This window comes from Xenopus laevis, chromosome 3L, assembly GCF_017654675.1.
Source record: "Xenopus laevis strain J_2021 chromosome 3L, Xenopus_laevis_v10.1, whole genome shotgun sequence".
In the NCBI taxonomy this organism is placed as follows: domain Eukaryota; kingdom Metazoa; phylum Chordata; class Amphibia; order Anura; family Pipidae; genus Xenopus; species Xenopus laevis.
This window is the reverse complement of record NC_054375.1, coordinates 146,693,786-146,716,660: the sequence shown is the minus strand read 5'-3', so window position 1 is coordinate 146,716,660 and position 22,875 is coordinate 146,693,786. Positions and strand designations below refer to the sequence as shown.

General features: G+C 38.5%; 1 protein-coding gene across 2 annotated transcripts in view; it reads left to right on the top strand.

Moving 5' to 3' along the window:
- Window positions 1-21,096, top strand: part of s1pr2.L (sphingosine-1-phosphate receptor 2 L homeolog) — a 36,718-nt gene extending 15,622 nt beyond the window's left edge. Inside the window, exons 2-3 of one of the 2 annotated variants that reach the window (XM_018253664.2) lie at window positions 15,661-15,764; window positions 19,022-21,096. In XM_018253664.2, the coding sequence (XP_018109153.1) occupies window positions 19,146-20,195 (1,050 nt within the window). In that variant the 5' untranslated portion in view covers window positions 15,661-15,764; window positions 19,022-19,145 and the 3' untranslated portion in view covers window positions 20,196-21,096. The remainder of the gene's footprint in view (window positions 1-15,660; window positions 15,765-19,021) is intronic. The other variant, XM_041587223.1, reaches the window with a different exon arrangement.
- Window positions 21,097-22,875: the final 1,779 nt, after the last annotated feature.

Below are 22,875 nucleotides of genomic sequence, written 5' to 3'. Positions count from 1 at the left end.
GCGTCCAGGGTCGGACTGGGCTGGTGGGACACCTGAAAAAAACCTGATGGGCCCCTGGTTCCTGTGGGCCCCGTTGGCCCAGTTCTGCACACAGATCCGTGCAATACTAAGGCCCTGAGCCCCCCCGTATGACCCTGGCCACGTCAGCTCAAATATATCGGATGAAAACCAGCGCAGATCACAATGTCAAGAAACATCTTCAAGGACATCTGCCATTGACTTCTACATGACGTCAACAGGTTTTAGCTGAAGGATTTTTGGATTTTTAGCAGTTTTGGGGTATAATAAATCTCTAAAAATTCAAGGTTTTTTTTCTATAAAAATTCCACAAGAAAAATTTGAGTTTTAATACATAGGCCCCTTAGTCTTGATATTGACTATTGATCACAAGTAGGGTCGCCACCTGGCTGGTATTTTACTGGCCTGGCCAGTAAAATTGATGGTTGATCCCAATGTTATTATAAAAAAGATAAATATATAGGAAGGCCGGTATTTTTTTCCAGAAAAGTTGGTAAGCCTAATCACAAGTCATAGTAAGAGTATTTTTCTGATATGGTTCTTAGATGCAAATCCTAATGGGTCATGGGTTTGGTAATAACATTGTTATTTCTAGCTAATAATAATAGGTATTGGACCTATTATCCAGAATGCTCGGGACCCGGGGTTTTCCAGATAACGGATCTTTCTGTAATTTGGATCTTCATACCTTAAGTCTACTAGAAAATCATGTAAACATTAAATAAACCCAATAGGCTGGTTTTGCTTCCAATAAGGATTAATTATATCTTAGTTGGGATCAAGTACAAGCTACTGTTTTATTATTATAGAGAAAAAGGAATTTTTTTAAAAACTTGGATTATAATTAAATCTATGGGGGGGTGGCCTTTCCGTAATTTGGAGCTTTCTGGATAATGGGTTTTCGGATAACAGATCCCATACCTAGGATTTGAACCCAGACCCTTAGCTCACTGCCTTGTAGTTTCTGCTGTACTTTGGGGAAAAGTTCTCTCTCTTGTTCAGCCCTATTTTTTTTGGTGTAGGGGAGAGATCAGACTTGGGGCAACCTAACACCAGTCCCAATTTCTCCTGCAGGACACTAGAAACATTTTTAGGGCAGAAACACAGACTCAGATTCGGGGAGATTTAGTCGCCCGTCTAACCTCCCCGAACTGACTTCCCCTGCCTTCTTAGAATGTAAATAGCCTTCAGGATGGCACTCGGAGCGATTCATTTTCCGAAGTCGCCCGACTCGTGCGAAGGCAGGGAAGGCGGTTTCGGGGATATTAGTCGCCCAAAGAAGAGGAGATTTGTCGCTAATCTCCCCGAATCTGAGCGTGTGTCTCTACCCTAAAAGTGCAATTTAAAATGTGCCACTTAATCACTGTTACTGTCAGAGCCGGGCCAAGGTAGTTTGGCACCCTAGGCAAGAGTTCCAGCGCCCCCCCCATATTAGCATTTCCCACATTATCATTAAGGTTTTTAATATAATAAAACGCATTAGTGAATGAAACTTTTAATTAATGTAAATATGTAATGTTTACAAACAAAAATAAGGTACACCAAAAAAGAAACAGCAGTTCTCTAGGGATCTTCAGCGCCGAGTCATCAGGTCCTGTCTGTGCTGGGCGCGACCGAACCAAACCGATCCTTTGTACTGAGTGACGTCCACGCGTCAGCGCTTCACAGCGGAAGGCAGGCACCACCAAGTCACGCTCCCAGAGGGGGGGAGCGCTGCTTCCTAGGAATGGATTCAACAAACCCCAGGGGGTGGACATGAGATTTTTTTACAATCATGCTTTTATACTAAAGGCCATCATGGGAACTAAATTTTAATAATGAATAAAAAAAAAAACATAAATAAATCTCCCCCCCTGAGAAGTGCGCCCCCCCCCAGTTATTGCGCCCTAGGCGGCTGCCTACCCCTTGTTCCGGCCCTGGTTACTGTGTATATTTATTCCTGCGTATTACTATTTCTGCATTGTAAATAGGGACAGCGTTGCTTTCACAGCAGTGCCATATCTATGAAGTTATACAGAGGTACTCACAAAGCTTATAAATATCCCCTGGCAGAAAGTTTCGAAATTATCTGGAATGTGCTCATTGCTTAAAATGCTTGGAATGCCTTATTCACACCTACATTGTCTGACTGAAGTGTCATTGGCATATTTGTCTCTTGCACTTGAACCCCCTCCTTATAGATGGGAAGAGATACCGGTCACTTAGCAACTGTATAGAAACATATAATACACAAGAACCACGAATAGCCTGTAAATTGTATCTTAGAAACGGTGCTTAGTGATGTCAACATATAATCAGTGATCAGTCATGTCCATCACATGATTCTCTGAAACTTGTGTATTATAAATAATATACAAGGATATTAGAAGCCATCACCTATTTTAAAGCACTTTAAAGCCGCGAGCTTGTATATGATCATGGAAGTTCTTGGTGGCCTAATTTATCAACGTCCGAATTTTTTAAGTAAAAAAGTCAGACCTTGATTGGACCATGATGGGACCTTATTTATTATAAAAAGCACAATTTAATCATATCGGGGACAAACATGAAGAAATAGAGCAAAATACAAACTGCTCGATTTTTTTTAGGCTTTTTCACAAAATGTTTTCAGATTTTTGCTTAAAAGTCCAAAATAGTGAGATTTTCAGGTTAATTCCAGCACAGACCACAGAAAACTTCCAAATAGTATAGGGACCTGGTCTGTTGACTTATATACAACCTCGGTGGGTCTGAGATGCCGGATTTCTGGATTCAGATTTTTCCGTCCTTGGGGTATAATAAATCTTGAAAAATGTGAGGTTTTTTTCCACTAAAAATAACGATTTTATTGTAAAAATTCAACGTTTTTGGCATTCGGACTGTAATAAATAACCCCATTATATCTTTATTCTTTACAGGGGGTACATTATTTAATATATATTCCTTTAAAACCAATGGTTTCTTAGAAGTTCAATAAGATGCTATTTGCACATTTACCCAGGACATTTGCAGCCGAAGGTCCCCAGGTTAGGACACCCAAGCTTTAATAATCAGGAATTCAGCCTGTTGCTCTAGCAAGACCTGTCCCTACTTGCAGCTGAGGTTTAGAAATACGGTTGCAGAGCTCATGTGCTTGTGGGGTATTTTTGGTAACCAAATTGCTTAGCCGTAACTCAGTCAAAAGAATGATGTGTGGGTAAGTATGTGCTGGGGCTATTTGATGCCAGAAAGATAAGTAGTTATGTGACAAGAATGAGTTCAAAGAAAGATAATATTGATGGGAGCAGAGGGGAAGCCTGTACTTTAACTCACATGATTAGGAGGGGGTTGTATGCATGTTGTCCCATTCCTTTATTCATCCCAAGACAATTATAGGACAAATACTGAGCCAATGCATTGATACCACAGCTATATTATGTATAATATAGTGAATAAAGCACCCCCTCTTGTAAAATATAAGGATATTATAAGTTACCGAGGAGTTTCATGACCATATATATTATACAGGTCATGAAACTCCGAGGTAACTTCTAATATCCTCATATGTTGCAACTGGGGGTACTTTATTTATTATAATACACAAGTTTCAGTGAGTCATGTGACAGAAATGACATCAGAACTCACCGTTTATAACTGATGACATCAGAACTCACCGTTTATAAGGATATAATTTACAAGATATATAAATAGCCAATCACAGCCCTTCTTGGGTACTCCCCAAGAACAGGTTTCATGCTTGTGTTGCTCCCCAACTGGTTAGTTCCATATATAAATGGAAAAGAAGTACTGCTCTTCTTAAAACCTCAGGAAATCCTGTGGTTAGTCACGTATATGAGAGGAAGCAAGTCCAGCCGGGTTTGAGAGAGTACAATCTCTCTAGTGCATCGGGTGACTGGAAACCAGTGCGGTGCAGTTATTAAATGGCTGAGACTGCCGTTGGCATTGCAGTCAATAGTAACAAGCATATGGCAACTTTAGGACAAAGCGATGGAATTCAGGTTGCACTGGAAATATGAAACATGAATTACAGTGTCACATGGGGCACACAGTTGAGAAAAAAACAATGATTTTGAAGGGAAAGGCCAAGGCCTACATAGTAAATACCAAACTCATGTGGATTTGGTTGTGCCTGGCTGAAGCATATAAAAGGTTATTAAAGCGGTTATTCACCTTCCAAACACTTTTTCCAGTTCAGTCGTTTTCAGATTGTTCCCCAGAAATAAAGACTTTTTTCAATTGCTTTCCATTTTTTATTTTTTATCGTTTTTTCCCCAAAATTTAATTTAAAGCATACGTGAACGTTGAAAATAAGTGAATGGAAAATTGATGAGGGGGCTATTCTAAGCACTTTTGCAATGTACATTCATTATTTGTTCATTTTTTTTAATTCCAAGATATTAAAGGATACATATACTGCCAAGTAGTTAAGGAAGTTGTCAGGAGAAAGAAAAGGGCTGCTCTGATGTTCTTCTGCTTAGGAAATAAATTCGAAACCTTTCTCAAAACTTTCCTATGCAGAAGAACACCAGCCTCTTCTCCTGACAACTTCCTTGACTACTTGGTGGTCAGACTGGTGAGAAAATGACCTGCAGGTGGCGCTGTTGTAACAAAATTCACTAGTACGCAAATCTTTTAATATCTTGGAATTAAAACAAAATAAATAATGAATGTACATTGCAAAAGTTCTTACAATGGCCCCCTCATACATTTTACATTCACTTATTTATAAGGTTTACTTATCCTTTAAAGTTTAATGTTAGTGTCTCTGGTGTCTTGTCTGGCAGCTCAGTGATCCAGGAGCATCTGAACTTACAATTTGCTACATTTAATTGCTACATTTCTCAGCAGGAATATTAGCAACTATAGTATCAAGTCTAACAGCTGCTTTTAATAAAGTTCAGGGATTTTGCTCGGCAGGATAAAGTCAAAGATAACAAATGTATCAACTGGGAGGCCCATTTACCAAAGGCCGAATTTCGAATTCATGTACATTTTTTTTCACTCTAATAAATTCGAATATATTTAAAATTCAAATGGGAAGTTAATTTAAATTAAGTTAAAAAATGTGAATGTCTAAAACTCGAACGAATATTACTGACTTGAAAACACAAATCAAATTCGTTTCTAATTCGAATCGAGTTTTTTCTCTCAAAAAAACACGAATGTCATGAAGGCTATTATCTTCTCAGCAAGTTTTAGGTGGAGAACAGTCAAATTCAAATTGTACCAAGAGTCAAGGTTTGATAAATGTTAATTTCAATATGATAAATTTCGTATTGAGTTTAGGGTTGCCACCTTTTCTTGAAAAAAATACCGGCCTTCCTATATTTTTATGCATTTCCCCCTATTAATAACATTGGGATCAAACTTCACTTTTACCGGCCAGGCCAAACCAAAAGGCCAGGCCAGACCAAAAAATTCTAATTCTAAGTTACTATTCGACCCTTAATAAATCTGTATAAAATGTATCAATTTAGAACAGTAACAGGGTCAGCGACCCCCTCCCCCACTGCCAGAACTTTTTTAATAGAACAGAATTGGAAAAAAAGTCTTCTATTTCTGGGGAACAATCTGAAATCAACTGAACTGGAAAAAATATCTGAAGGTGAACAACAAGGGGGTTTTCAGCTTCCAAATACTTTTCTCAATTCAGTTGTTTTCAGAAATAAAGACTTTTTTCAATTACTACATTATTTATTTTTTACTGTTTTTCTAAGATTAAATTTTAATGTTAATTAATGTTTCTGGTGTTTGAGTCTGGCAGCTCAGTAATTCAGCTGCAGATTCAAAACTGTTACAATTTTGTAGGGATGCACCGAATCCAGGATTTGGTTCAGTATTCGGCCAGAATTCAGGCATTTTCAGCAGGATTTGGATTCGGCCGAATCCTTGTGCCTGGCCGAACTGAATCTGAATCCTTAAAATCATGTGACTTTTCATCACAAAACAAGGAAGTAAAAAAAATTTTATCTGCGCACTTTGTGCACTACTCTATTTTTCCCTCCCCCTCACAAAGATAAAAAATGTATCAACTAAATGTATCAATTTAGAACAGTTTAAAGGGTCGGCGACCCCCCTCACAGAGCTGCTGTAGAAGGTGAAAAATGACACTTTACACTTCAATATTAGAAAAATGGCGACACATAGAAAGTAGAAAAGTAATTGGAAAAAGTCTTTATTTCTGGTGATTTATCTGAAACCAACTAGTTGTTTGAAGGTGAACAACCCCTTTTAAGTGCGGTGATGCCATAGTGAATTGTAGAGGTGTCTTTTCTTTATGGGTCATGCCCACTGATTGCCCTAAATGACACAATAGAGAGCTGCTTTTTTGTCATGCAATGAGAGCATTTTAGGGAACGGCCCTTCTGACTACCGGTGTAACAATCCGACATGTCACAAAGAAAGGGCCTTTGGAAAAAAAACTGACCCACTGCAGAGAGCACAGCACAAAGCTCTGACCTAAATCCCATCAACCTTTTACAAAGCTTGTCCCGATTCAGAAGAAGGGCCCCCCACTACAATGCAGCACTGCCTGTTATACATCTTCATAAATCACTTGTACATTGTTACAATATGCAATAATACACGTTTTGCGGGAGTTATTTAAACTTCATTTTTCTTTTCCTGTAGTATTTAGACAAGGGGAAATGAATGGCACGCATATTGTATTATTTTTGCCTTATTTTTGTAGGCGTTTCCGGCTCTGTTTGCAGTTCTAAACTTTATATTCAGTGTTCTCAGGTTGGCTGGTTCACAATCACTGTAATCCTGATAAGGAATAGCTTCCCTTTGCCCTCCTATTGTGTTATATCCAATTAAAAGAATGCAGCAGAGGGAGTTGCCTGGTGTGCCAGGGGGTGTATTGTGATGTCACTGGGAGTAGGGATGAGGGTAAATTTGTCCCTAGCAACCAGGCAGCTGGTAATATTCCAATCTGGAAAGCTGCTGATCACAAAAAATATTAAATGAAGACCAAGTGCAAATTGGCTCAGCTACATCTTACTAAACTACTCCTTTAAATATAAATTTACTTTATAACTGAATTTAAAGGGGTTGTTCACCTTTAAATAAACTTTCAGGGGGTTATTTACTAAACTCCAAATGCAAAAATCCCAATTTTTTTTTTATAAAATCAGACTTTTAAAAATCACGAATTTTTCCGAATTTATTAAACCCCAATGATGAAAATTCCGAATCTGAAAATCCTGCATCTCAGACCTGCTGAGGTTGCATATAAGTCCCAATGATTTTTTGATGTGCGCTGGGTTTTGTGCAATCCCCCTGAAATTTTTGGTGTAAATTCCGATAAAATTGTAAAAATTTAGATTTCAAGGTTGCATATAAGTCAATGGGAGAAGTCCCAATGATTTTGTTGATGTGCGCTGGGTTTCATGCAATACCCAAAGTTTTCGGGGGAAAATTCAGAAAAAATTGTGAAAATCGATTGAAAAATCAGAAAAAAATTGTGAAAATCGGATGAAAAATCTGAAACAAAATGTGAAAATCGGATGAAAAATTTACAGGAAAATGTAATAATAAATAAGTGTAAAAAACCTGAGTGGATTTGATCGGAGTTTGTAGCAGAAAATATTGAGATAAATTGAGATAAATTCGGACTTTGTAAATAAATAACCCCCTTAGTATGATGTGGAGAGTGATATTCCGAGACAATTTGAAACTGGTTTTAATTTTTTATTATTCATGGTTTTTGAGTTATTTAGCTTTTTATTCAGCGGCTCTCCAGTTTGCGGTTTCAGAAATCTGGTTGCTAGGGTCCAAAATACCCTAGCAACCATGCATTGATTTGAATAACATACTAGAATATGAATAGTAGAGGCCTAAATAGAAAGGTGAGAAAAAAAAAGTAGCAATAACAATACATGTGTAACCTCACAGAGCATTTGTTTTTTAAGATGGGGTGAGTGACCCCCATTTGAAAGCTGAAACAAGTCAGAAGAAGGCAAATAGTTCAAGAAGTATAAAAAAAGTTGCTTAGAACTGTACATTCTATAACATACTAAGAGGCACTTTTACTAATGGTCGTATTTCGAATTCACGTGAGATTTTTAAAACTTGATTCAATTTGAATATACTCGAAATTCGACTGGGGGTTTATTTATAAAAAATCAAATCTAAAACTTGGACGGATTTTACCGGCTTGAAAACTCGAATGTCAGTCAGGAGGGTAACTAATATGTCAAAAATGGTCCCGGGACCTCTCCCATTGACGTATATATAAGTACTTGGCAGGTTTTAGGTGGCGAATAGTCGAATTCGAGTTCTTAAAGGGCCAGAGTGCGATAAATCTCGAAATTCTAATTAAAACTCGAATCGAGTTTGGATAATTGACAATTCGAATTTGAGAGTTTTTACCATAAAAATAATTCAAAAATTCAAGTTTGAATATTCAATTCGACCCTTAATAAATCTGCCCCTAAGATTCGGGGAGATTCAGTGACAAATCTCCTCTTCTTCGGGGCGACTAATCCTCCAGAACTGCCTCCCGTCGGCTAGAATGTAAATCACCGGCGAGATGGCACTCGGAGCGCTTCGTTTTCCGAAGTTGCCTGAAGTTTCCTCGTGAGGCAAGTGTGGAAAACAAGTGTGGAGATTGCCATCTCGCCACCGATTTACATTCTAGCCGGCGGGAGGCAGTTTGGGGTGATTAGTCGCCCCGATGAAGAGGAGATTTGTCGCTGGGCAACTAATCTTCCCAAATCTGAGTGTGTCTCTGCCCAAAAAGTTAACTTAAAGGAGAATCACTGCTTTAAGAAAGAGCAGCAAAACGATAAAACCTTGTTGTGTTTCATTCCGCCTCCCAGTAACATGGCGTGAACTTTTTACTCCTTCCATTAGTTAAGATTTCGTTTCCATTAACGTACATGTGTAAATCCCTCTCTTGTAACTTTTCTGCTTTTATTAAGAAAAATTGCATTGGACAGAGATGGGTATTGTTAGGAACTGGTTTTTGAAGTGGTTTCCCATGCAAGAGTCAGGCTGTGAGAGCAGAATGCAGGACAATGTGAGGCTTTGTTTTGTGTTTTGTGACATCCTCGGCGCAGCTTCTCGTATCCTTTGTGTGCCGTGGGGTCATTGCTCTTCTGTGTTCCACCCATTGTCTGTGGTTGCCAGTGTGACTCAAGCACAAACAGCCTCTAGTTTTCTATGTTCATTTATATCTATTTATTACAGTAGGGACTGGATTTTAAGTTAAATGCGCACTATTATCATTTCCGTTCATTTTTCTTCTCAGTCAAAACTACCCAATTTTTCAGCCGTTCTGTTTTTGCCATTTGTCTCCATTCATGCCCTCTTCTGTTTTGTGGGTCTTGCTCCGACTTCATTAAAAGAGAACTAAACCCTTAAAATGAATATGGTTAAGAATGCCATATTTTCTATACTGAACTTATTGCACGAGGCTAAAGTTTCAGCTTGTCAATAGCAGCAATGATCCAGGACTTCAAACTTGTCACAGGGGGTCACCATCTTGGAAAGTGTCTGTGACACTCACATGCTCAGTGGGCTCTGAGCTAGAGTCCTGCAGCGGGTTGGGTACCCTGCGGGTTGCGGGTAGAAGTTCCAGGGGGGGGTATATACACAGGTTGGCGGTTCTGCGGGTTTGCGGGTCGGGCCGCGGGTCTTCTCAGCAGAGATTTTTACTCCTTTTTTCTTATGACATTTACTTGCGATGATGTCACTTCCAGTTTACAATGACAGCACTTCCTGTTTTACTCCTTTTTTTCTGATCACGCCTACTTCCGATGATGTCACGTCTGGGTTTACAATGACAGCACTTCCTGATTCTTGATAGTCAGGGGGTCCGGGTTGCAGATAAGGTATTTGTGGGTTGGTTATCAGGTCCAAGCGAGTAAGAATGCGGATTGTGGGTCTGGGTTGCGGATTGCAGGTTGCGGGTACTGGTCGAGTAAGGGTTCCAAGAAATGGACCCACGCAGGACTCTACTCTGAGCAGCTGTTGAGAAGCTTAGAGGTCGTCACTAATTATCCAGCAGAAAATGAGGTTGATCTGTAATATAAACTGATGCTACAGGGCTGATTATTCAATTCTGATGCTAATTGCACTGGTTTCTGTGCTGCCATGTATTAATTATCTGTATTAAAGGAGAAGGAAAGGCCTATTTACTTGGGGATGCCAAAAGTTAGGCACCCCAAGTGATTTTATTGACTTACCTGACACCCCGGGCCGGTGCTCCAATCAGGAAAAAACTGCACTGGTCCTGGGGTTCTTCAAGCGAGCACCACGGAACGATCCTCTTCCTTCTTCTTTCTTCAAATTTCCCGGGGTAGATACATTTGCTGTAGAATTAAATAGCCGACTTCTTTGTTAAAGTTTGGCTTTCTTGTGCTACTGCGCATGTGCAACTGTGCGAAGACAGAAGAAGAAGGAAGCCGATTGGTCGATTGAAGAACCCCAGGCCGGTGCACTTTTCTGCTGATAGGAGCCTGGGGTGTGAGGTAAATCAATACAATCACTTGTGAATAACATTTGGCACCCCCCAAGTAAATACAGACTTTCCTTCTCCTTTAAATACTAATCAGACTTATATTGTGAAATTAATATTCTATGGGGGGAATACAGTATAATAAAATTTGCAAAGAGCAAAACTTTGTAATATTCTTCATTAGGTTTTTATCGCATTGCAAATCTTAATTGCGCATTGCAAACATTTAACACCTGCTCTGGTGTTCCTTTACGTATTTTGTCGCAAAAAACGTTTCGCCAATGCGAAATTTTAAAAGCAGTTTGATCGCAAACTTCGCAAGGAAGTCATTGAGTTCTTAATCAGTCAAAAATGGCACAAACATGGTCAGTAACTAGCACAAGCGTCCTAAGCTCAGTAAGTGACAGCAGCACAGAGTATGTGCAGTGAATCAGCAGAAAATAAGATGAGGAGCTACTGGGGCATCTTTGGAGACACAGATCTTTACTGCTAAAAGGCTGTGGTTGCCTTGGGCTGGTACAGAAGCACAAAACATAATGTACAACATTTCTAGCTACTTCTTTAGTTAGGCTTTAGTTCTCCTTTAAGGGGATTGTGTAATAAAATGCACTAAGTTTGCCCTGGAGCAGTAATCCATATCAGCCAATCAGTAGGCAGCATTTACTGGTCACCTGCTTAAAAGCAAACATCTTATTAGTTGCTATGGGTTACATCTTCTGGGCAAACTTAGTGCCTTATAGCAAATATGGGGGTAACACTCAATAGTAGTTGCCCTGGTTTTTGCACATAGCTCCTTGCCCCATAATGATTAATGAACCCTATAGTGTCCCCTATATCATCACCCCACGTAAAGTGATGTTGCTTTGACAAGTAAAAGGAAAGGATTTGAGAAGTAGAGGATATGAGAAAAAGAAATAAGGACCAAAATAGAATGTCCGGCCTCAAGCGGAAAATCAGAAAATAATAGCAGATGTGACCTAATGATTCTCAGTAGCAGCTTGGTCCCTTTCCACCGTGGATGTGTCTGCTCTTTTACCCTCTTCCTTCATCCGGACAATTCACAGACACACATCAGGGTTCCGGCTGGGTTTCTACATTGGCGGAAGTCTCCCTCTGGGCCCCCGTTATCCACAGTGAACTGTTTGGTTTAAACTGCTGAGAGTTGGGTCCTGGGCAGTGTAACGCCCATAGATGTCATTGTAATGCTTCCCAATATTAAACACTACAGTAAGGTTTTGCTCTTTGTCAGCAGTAAGTCTGTATGTTACTATAGGCACCATCTCTCCCTACTATACCTGCTATCGCACAGTCACACTCCCTTCCCAGAGACTATTATCCACTGTTACTATAGACACATCTCTCCCTACTATACCTGCTATCCCACAGTCACACTCCCTTCCCAGAGACTATTATCCACTGTTACTATAGGCACCATCTCTCCCTACTATACATGCTATCACACAGTCACACTCCCTTCTCAGAGACTATTATCCCACTGTTACTATAGGCACCATCTCTCCCTACTATACCTGCTATCCCACAGTCACACTCCCTTCCCAGAGACTATTATCCCACTGTTACTATAGGCACCATCTCTCCCTACTATACCTGCTATCCCACAGTCACACTCCCTTCCCAGAGACTATTATCCACTGTTACTATAGACACCATCTCTCCCTACTATACCTGCTATCCCACAGTCACACTCCCTTCCCAGAGACTATTATCCCACTGTTACTATAGACACCATCTCTCTAGTTGCAAGTGACTGTGCTATTGTGAACATTTATATTTGTGTATCTGAGGCAGAAGAAAAGGGAAGGATGTTTGTATTGTATTGTTTTACTGGAGGTTATGAAGGAAATAATATAATTATATACTATTTGCTATAGGCCACCAACAAAACCATAACACATTTTCTGGTAAGACACTAAAGGATGTGGTATCAAGTATAAGTTTATAATCACACATGCCTTCTTTGCATATTTGCACTTACACACACGAGTAGGAGAAACAACACTACTAGTGTAAGCTGAGATAAATATTAAAATAAATCATTTTAATACCAGCTGCTTAATATATTGCTTTTGCTCCTGAAATCTATAAAATTAAGAAATGGCAGTTAATATGGGAGCTCAGTTATATCTGGTAAATAAATCTGAGACTGCTGTAAGATGCTACAGACCAGGGAAACAGAAACCTTGGGGTCTAGTACAAGTTACTTACAAGAGCACAGAACAAGCATTTAGTCGGCCCCAAAATGTCAAACTTGTAAAATGTATTTTTTCATCAACAGCTACTTTGATACAAATCTGTAATCATTATACTGAAAAGCAACTATAATTAGAAGAAATAGACCCCCCAGCTGTGGGGCCCACTGCTGAAATGGATATCACTATGCAAACCTTCAATTGGCCCATTCCACTGCTGAAAAGTTCATCCAGGAGATGCTCATATAATTCAATAAATGAATCCCAATATAAATATATATTATGATACTCTATAAATAGTATGATGTAGAGAGTCAATTTGCAATTGGTTTTCATGTTTTATTATTTGTGGTTTTTGAGTTATTTAGCTTTTTATTCAGCAGCTCTCCACTTTGCAATTTCATCAATCTGGTTGCTAGGATCCAAATTACCCTAACAACCATGCACTGATTTGAATAAGAGACTGGGATATGAATAGAAGGGGCCTCAATAGAAAGATGAGTAATAAAAAGCAGCAATAAATGTGTAGCCTTACAGAGCATTTCTTTCTTTAGATGGGGTCAGTGACCCTCATTTGAAAGCTGGAATAGTCAGCAAATAGTTCAAAAACTATAAAAAAATATATAATGAAGACTAATGAAGACTGAAGATGAATATTGAAAAGTTGCTTAGAATTGCCCATTCTGTAACAAACTAAGGAGGTTATTTATTAAAGTCTGAATAGTAAAATCTCGAAAAATGTGAAATTCATTATCCCTCGATGCTGCAAAAATCCTGAATCCAAAAATCTGCCATCTCAGACCTGTCGAGGTCCTGTATAAGTCAATGGGAGAGACACCTATCTCAATTTGAAGTTGTCTTCAGTGGGTTTAGCTTGAAAATCGGATTTTTTCGGGCAAAAACTCCAAAACAAATCAAGCGATTCGGGTAAAAAAGCCAAAAAATTTTGGGTTTTCGATTTTTGAGTTTTCAGTGATCCAATTAATTCGGGTTTTATTAATAAATAAGTTCCAGTCAAGCATGGGAGTTTGGTGGTCATTTTTTTAATATAAAATATGAGATAAATTCAGACTTTAGTAAATAACCCCCTAACCTTGAACCCCTTTCAGTCAATTCATTGGTGGTCAGTGCAGTTTGCCCCTTCCTGCACCTGTTTCTCTGTATTGTTATTGCTTGATGTAAGTTACATAAGTTTCTTGGCAGGTCACAATAGTTTTTTTTGCAGAAGTTATGTAAATTGTGTAATTTTAATGTAACTGTATATGTAACTTATTCAATTTACGTAATGCAGTCGCTCCCTTGGGTCACGATTTCATCAGGCCCAGAACAAAAATCTCTCCTCTCTTTCCCCGGATGAAGCTCACAGACAATGACTATTTATTGGGGATCTGTTTGCAAAGTCTGAATTTATCTCAATATCTTCTGCTTCAAACGCGTTTTTTACACTTATTTATTATTACATTTTCCCGAAAATTTGCTTTGCGGTAAAAAAAAAATCTAATTTTTAAGATTTTTCGGAATTTTCACAGAAAACTTTGGGCTATTGCACAAAACCCAGCCCACATCAAAAAATCATTGGGACTTCTCCCGTTGACTTATATGCAACCTCGACAGGTCTGAGATGCCGGATTTTCAGATTCTGACTTTTCCATTCTCGGGGGTTTAAAATATTCCGAAAATATTTGTGATTTTTTAAAAGTTCAATTTTATTCGTGATTTTTGCATTCGGAGTTTAGTAAATAACCCCCATAGACAATGTAATCCATAAAATTAACCTGAATCCATTTATAAAGGGCTCCTCCAACTAAAAACTTTTGATAGAGAAAATATCATTCAATACATATTAATAGGGATGCACCAAAGCAACTATTTTTAGCATTTGCCTGAATCCTGAACCCTTTGTGAAAGATTCTGCCGAATACAGAACCGAATCGGAACCATAATTTGCGTATGTAAATAAGGGAAACGAGGGGTAAAGAGCATAAAAAAACCAGTAAATCATTTTTTGGATTTTGGATTCGGTTCGGCCAGGCACTTAGGGCGAATCCAAATCCTGCCAAAAAAGGCAGAATCTTGGCCGAATCCTGAACCGATACCTGGATTCAGTGCATCCCTTTATATGAATCAAACATTTTCAATAGCTGTAAGGTTATTAGTAAACATAAGCCGTCTCTGTCTGTCTGTCTGTTGATATTTATTGCACTGCTGGTTATAACTCCTGAAACAATTAAAGTGGTTGTTCACCTTTAAGTTAACTTTTAGAATGTTATAGAATGGCTAATTCTAAGTAACTTATCATTTGGTCTGCATCATTTATTTTTTTTATAGATTTTGATTTTCCTTCTTCTTCTGACTCTTTCCAGCTTTCAAATGGGGGTCACTGACCCCATCTAAAAACAAATGCTCTGTAAGGTTACACATTTATTGTTATTGCTACTTTATTATACATCTTTATATTTAGGCCTCTCCTATTCATATCCCAGTTTCTTATTCAAATATCAGTGCTTTGTTGACAGGGTAATTTGGACCCTAGCAACCAGACTGCTGAAATTGCAAACTGGAGAGCTGCTGGATAAAAAGCTAAATAACACAAAAACCACAAATAATAAAAAATGAAAACCAATTGCAAATTGTCTCAGAATATCCCTCTCTATATTTTACTAATTGAACTCAAAGGTGAACAACCCCTTTAAGTAAAAATCAGCTGATTAACAAATTTGGAGGGAAAACCGACTTTGGCTAAATTGATAAACACGTTTAATGACTGTATCTGGGAAAGATGTAGCCGCTCATCATGAAAACACAAACCACAATGATCTGAAAGCTTCTGCCACCATCAGCTTGCTACAGACTTCCTGTCATTTATTTAAAGAAAAAACAGGGAACTTCTAATCTAACACAGACTTTCAGGGGAACAAATGACTGAATCAGAAAAAACCCCACATCCTCCCACATATTAATTTTTAAAATGAATTTCTTTTCCACTTACAGCGTTAGACTGTGGGGGCGCATCGCCTCCGTACGCCCACGAAGCAAAGGCAGGAGACTGCACATGACAATAACTGTCAAACAACCTGCAAGTAAAGAGCTGACAGGTAAGTTACACTATAGGAGGTTGGAGGTGCTATTAATTATATAGACAAGTAACAATATGATTTTAAGGGTTGCAAGAGTGCTGTTTAATTGTAGGTCAGATGCTCTCATTTAGAGGGGCTTTCTCTTATAGGGGATCTCCTATTGCGCATAATGAAAGAATATGTCATGCTGTGGAAATTTCTAATATAACTTAATCATAATATAATAATGTCACTGTGCATGCTTTAAAGGAGTTGTTCACCTCTAAATTAACTTTCCGAATTCATCTCAATATCGGCTGCTACAAAGTCCGATCTAAGCCGCTCGGGTTTTTAATGCTTATTTATTATTACATTTTCCCGGAAATTACCTTTGCGGGAGAAGCTCAGATTTTAACGATTTTGTCGTGAATTTTCCCCGAATTTTTCGGAGTTTTCACCCAAAAGCTCCAAAAACATCGTGAAATTGCTCAAAACCCCCGACACAACCAAAAATCAATGGGACTGTTCCCATTGACTTTTATGCAACCTGGACAGGTTTGAGATGCCGTGTTTTTATATTTGGGCTTATTAGCCCTCAGGGTTTAATAAATTCCAAAAAAATCGTGATTTTTTTAAAAGCCTATTATAATACAAAAAATCAAAATTTTTTTCGGATTTCGGGGATTTTCGGGTATTCGGAGTTTAGTGAATAACCCCCTAAGTGTGATGTAGAGAGTGATAGTTGGGTCCAAATTCCCCTAGCAACCATGCATTGATTTGAATAAGAGACTGGAATATGAATAGGAGAGGCCTGAATAGAAAGATGAGTAATAAAAGCAATAACAATACAATTGTAGCCTTACAGAGCATTTGTTTGTTTTAGATGGGTCAATTTTAAAAACCCCATTTGAAAGAGTCAGAAGAAGAAGGGAAATAATTCAGAAACTCTAAAAAAAAGAAATGAAGACCAATTGAAAAGTTGCTTGGAATTAGCCATTCTATAACACAGGGGTCCCCAACTGCCGGGCCACGGGCCAGTACCGGGCCACGGACAGTTTTCAACTGGGCCGTTGAATTGGATGTCCGTGTTCCAGAATTGTACTCCGACTCCTCCTGACCCCCTCCCCCGGTTCAACGGTCCCCAGGACGAAAAAGGTTGGGGACCCCTGCTATAACATACTAAAAGTTCATTTAAAGGTGAACCGCCTCTTTAATTGGCACTTTTTTTTTGCGAACCAGAATAAGTCAGAACCAGCAATGCTGGTTATAAAACAGCAATACAGGTGTATTAATATGTATTTATAAGGGGCCATTCATACAGTTGCATAAAACATGTGCTTCATATAAAGGTATGGGACCTGTTACCTCGAATGCTTGGGTCCTGAGTTTTTCCAGATAACAGATCTTTCCATAATTTGGATCTTCATACCTTAAAGGAGAACTAAACCCCCCACTGTGATAAGTAATAAATGTGTAGCCTTACAGAGCATTTGTTTTTTAGATGGGGTCAGTGCCCCCCCTTTAAAAGCTGGAAAGAGTCAGAAAAAAAGGCAAATAAAAAACTATAAAAAAAAAAAATAATGCAGGCCAATTGAAAAGTTGCTTAGAATTAACCAAACTATAATGATTTAAAAGTTAATGTAAAGGTGAACCACCCCTTAAAGGACCAGTAATAGACGTCAGTACATAATGTGCCCTGACTGCCAGCGGCCGCCTCTGTCTGGTTACAGGGACAGACATTTTTTATGCAGTAATTCAGTTTTACAAACCTGGGAATTCTCCAGTGAGTAAAATCCAAATCAAAAATATATTGTCCCTGGAAAACAGGGACCTTTATCAAGCATGGTAGTACAGGTATGGGACCTGTTATCCAGAATGCTTGGGACCTGAGATAATGGATCTCATACCTTAAGTCTATTAGAAAATCATGTAGATATTAAATAAACCCAATAAGTTGGTTTTGCTTCCAATAAGGATCAATTATATCTTAGTTGGGATCAAGCACAAACTACTGTTTTATTAGTACCGAAAAAAATGGAATCATTCTTAAAAAAATTGGTTTATTTGGATAAAAATGGAGTCAACAGGAGACACTTTTCCATAATTCAGAGCTTTCTGGATAGCGGGTTTCCAGATAACAGATTCCATACCTGTACCAAATGGCATTAAAGCTGATAAAAGTGCTCTTTAAATGGCAGGTACATTTTTACAGTTATAATACACAAGTGACATGAATATCCTGTAAATTACAAGTTATCCTTATAAACTGTCCTTAGTGATCAGTTATAATTGAAGCTTGGTGATGTCATTTCTGTCACATGACTCACTGAAAACTGTGTATTATAATAAATAAAGTACCTCCTGTTGCAAGGCCTTCAGCCTCGTGTTTTTATATGGTCATGGAACACCTCAGCAACTCATAATATCCTTATATTTTACAAGAGGGGGTACTTTATTCACTATATAAATGTTGCTAGTGATTGTATCAGTTATAATCAGAGCTTAGTGATGTCATTTCAGTCACATGACTCACTGAAACTTCTGTATTATAATAAATACTGTACCCCCTGTTGCAAAATATAAGGATATCACATCACATTGTGGTTCCATTATCTGTATAATACTTCTATATGGTCATGGAACTCCTCAGTGACTTATAATAATATTTTACAATAGAGGGTACAACCTTCAATATCTTCTGTTTGTTTGAATGCAAGGTTACCTAGCTTTATGCCAGCTATTCTTGATTTACAGGTTGGGGCAGCCAGGTGATTGCCTGGTACTCTGGAATATTTTGACCCTTTTCTATTAGAAGACACTGGTAGGCGGCAATTTGTTAAACACCCTTTAGTTATCTGCGAACCCGTTAACCGGAGAATTACTAAATTTTTAATCTATTTTAATCAAATTGATTTCCTTTTTCTCTGTTATAATAAAAGAACCTTGTACTTGATCCCAACTAAAATTTTATAATCCTTAGTTGGGATTGAACCCCCAAATCCTTCGCTGAATACCGAACCGAATCCGAATCCTAATTTGAATATGCAAATTAAGGGTGGGAAGGGGGAAACATTTTACTTCCTTGTTTTGTGACAAAAAGTCATGGGATTTTCCTCCCCGCCCCTAATTTGCATATGCAAATTAAGATTCGGTTCAGCTGGGCAGTAGGATTTGGCTGAATCTGAATACTGCTGAAAAAGGCCGAATCCCGAACCAAATCCTGGATTCGGTGCATCCCTTCCATTTATAGTTAACACTGAACTATAGAATGACTAGATCTAATATATTTTTTCCAGGCTATCTTCCACCAGAGAAGAAATGGACTGCAGAAGGAGGCTTTGGCATTTTTGACTTCATACCCACCTACTTGCCATCTGTGGACACTGGGAAGTTTTAAAAAGTACCACCTGGCCAGCAAGGATGAACAGCACCTATCAGGATTATTTGAACCCAAGGAAGGTTGTGGAACATTATATTCACGTCAAGGAAAATCTCAACAGAGAGGACTCATCGCGTTATGCGATCTCCATCATCTTTATCATTATCTGCTGCATTATTATCCTGGAGAACCTGCTTGTGCTAACTTCAGTCTTGCGGAACAAGAAGTTCCATTCTGCCATGTTCTTTTTTATTGGGAACTTGGCATTTTCGGACTTTCTCACCGGCTGTGCCTACATTGCCAACATTTTGTTGTCAGGGGACATGACCTTTACCCTCACTCCTGTGGAGTGGTTTATTCGTGAAGGCACGGCTTTTACGACTCTCTGCGCTTCTGTTTTGAGTCTGCTGGCTATAGCCATTGAACGTAAGGTTGCCATCATGCAGGTTGAAGTCTACAGCAGCGATAGGAACTGTAGGATGGTCCTTTTAATTGGTGCTTGTTGGATCGTTTCAATCGTTATTGGAGGACTGCCTATATTGGGTTGGAATTGTATCTTCAATATGGAGCAGTGTTCAACAGTTCTTCCTCTCTACTCCAAAAAGTATATTCTCTTTGTCGTTACCATTTTTACCATCATACTTCTAACCATTGTAATCCTGTATGTTCAGATATATTATATTGTCAAGTCCAGCCACGGAGAAGTGGCTGCCCCACAGACACTGGCCCTTCTGAAAACGGTCACTATTGTTCTTGGAGTTTTCATAATCTGTTGGTTGCCGGCATTTATCATCCTCCTTCTGGATGTCTCTTGCAAAGTCAAATCATGCTCGATACTTTATAAAGCCAACTACTTTTTTGGTGTGGCCACTTTAAACTCTGCCTTGAACCCAATCATTTATACCCTAAGAAGCAAAGACATGAGGAAGGAGTTTTTAAGAGTGCTTTGTTGTTTCAATTATTTCCAGAGGAACAGGACTCCTGACAAGTGTATGCTCAAACTGCGCAGTTCCAGCTCCCTGGAGCGTTGCTCGCAAAAACACGACCTGCCTACATCCCCAATTATGAAGGACTGTACAACATTTGTCTGATGTAGAGCTGTCTCATTTTTAGGGATGCCTGTGACATAGTGTTAAGGTACTACATGTGGTTTGGTGAAACCAAAATGAAACAGTGGTGGTAACTATGTTACTGGCCACCACTGAAAATGATCTGTAGGGACCTTCCTTTCCCCAAATGTTGGGGAATCTTATCTCTTCTGCACACGTAATGAAAAATGCATCAGTCAAGACCCCAAATTTGGTCCATTTATGATCATGATCTCCCATAGTTCCTGGGTCTGCTGTCTCCATTGATAAAAAAAAGAGAAATGTTTAGGTGCCCCTTGCTGTAAGAATATTATCCATGCATTTATCTCTACTAGGAATGGAATGCATATAGCATTCGGTTTGGGTGTGTCCTAGCACGTTTTCAGGATTTGGGATTGTCCACAACAAAGCTGAACCCTCATAAGACTTAAAAGCTCTGGACAACTAAATGTAACAATATATTGTTCACACAAAATAAGATTCTTTGATTTATTTAAAGCCTGAATATAGGTTTCAGATTTGCCTGAATTTTTATTTTTTTTTTGGAAGATTTGGTCGAAAAATTATGGATTTGGTGCATCCCTAACCTTAACACGTGATTCTTTATTTTGTTCTACATGTAAAGTTTAGAAACCACCATTTCTCAGATCAAGATGTTGAAAGAAATAAATCAAAGCTTTTTATTGTTTTTCCAAGAACTAGATAAAGTGATCGTGAGCCAAAGCCGTGTTGTAACATTCAGTGGGATTTGCATGAATTCACTTGGATGTATTAATGAAAATGACTCAAAAAAAAAAGCACTTCATTTTTAGATTATTTGATATCGGAGGGAATTAAATGTTAGCAACCTTCATAGAATAAAGGAATAACGTTTGATAAAATTCTTTGCTTCCCTTCATCAAAAGGAATTACAAGAATGTGGAACCTTAAAACTCTCGACAAACATGTGTAAATAGAACAAAGGCTCTTGCACAGAATGTTGCACTTTTTAAAAATGAATGAATTATAAAAATTATATTTCACCCATACTTTTTATATACTTTGTAAAACTGGCCAGATAGAATCTCTGTTCTGCTTGTGTTCCTCCTTAGATGAGCATCTTATGACATTCGTTCCAACTCAACCATTGTGCTTCAACCATTGTGCTTTCCAGTGAACTTAAAGGGATACTGTCATGGGGGAAAAAAACATTTTTTTCAAAATGAATCAGTTAATAGTGCTGCTCCAGCAGAATTCTGAGACGTACAAAATTACTGGTCCCAGCGCGTAGATTCAAATGTGGTATCGCTGCAAATTCCTAGGAGCCTGTGCCACACTCCCAAAGGTATACGATATAGTCAGAATTGATGGAATAAACAGCTTCAAAGCAGTAATTTCAAACTGCATGTGTTTTTATTGTGCAGTGCAACACACGTGTGTTGCACTGCACAATAAAAACACATGCAGTTTGAAATTACTGCTTTGAAGCTGTTTATTCCATCAATTCCAGCAGAATTCTGCACTGAAATCCATTTCTCAAAAGGGCAAACAGATTTTTTTATATTCAGTTTTGAAATCTGACATGGGGCTAGACATATTGTCAATTTCCCAGCTGCCCCTGGTCATGTGACTTGTGCCTGCACTTTAGTAGAGAAATGCTTTCTGGCAGGCTGCTGTTTTTCCTTCTCAATGTAACTGAATGTGTCTCAGTGGGACATGGGTTTTTACTATTGAGTGCTGTTCTTAGATCTACCAGGCAGCTGTTATCTTGTGTTAGGGAGCTGTTATCTGGTTACCTTCCCATTGTTCTTTTGTTTGGCTGCTGGGGGGGAAAGGGAGGGGGTGATATCACTCTAACTTGCAGTACAGCAGTAAAGAGTGATTGAAGTTTATCAGAGCACAAGTCACATGACTTGGGGCAGCTGGGAAATTGACAAAATGTCTAGCCCCATGTCAGATTTCAAAATTGAATATAAAAAAATCTGTTTGCTCTTTTGAGAAATGGATTTCAGTGCAGAATTCTGCTTGAGCAGCACTATTAAATGATTCATTTTGAAAAAAATGTTTTTTCCCATGAAAGTATTATTTATTAATACACTTTCCTACAAATTTTGTTTGCAGCAAAAAAACGTGAAAAATCCAATTTTCACAATTTTTTTTAGATTTTTCATCCGATTTTCACGATTTTTTTTTCGGATTTTTCACCTGAAAACTCAGAATTTTGTCCGAAATTGCCAAAAACCCAGCGCACATCAAAAAATCATTGGGACTTCTCCCATTGATTTATATGCAACCTCTACAGGTCTGAGATGCCGGGTTTTCAGATTCAGACTTTTCCCATCCTTTCCCATCCTTTTTCCCTCGGGGTTTAATAAATTCCAAAAAATTCGTGATTTTTTTAAAAGTCTAATTTTATAAAAAAAAATATATTTTTTTGCATTTTTTTGGAATTTAGTAAATAACCCCCGTAGTGTTTCTCCACCAGGGTATTTCAGCTGGTGGGGACATGCCCTTTACCCTGTGCCTACCAGTGTCATTTATATGAATTTTATATGAATGTCACTGCTTGTAACAGGGGTTTTTTGGCTTCTTTTTGCACAATTTCACCCCAAAAAGAGGAGAAGTGACAGACAACTTCCATTCATGTCAATGATAGGAGACACAGGGGAGGGATAGCAGATGTTTCTTTGTAGACTGAAATATG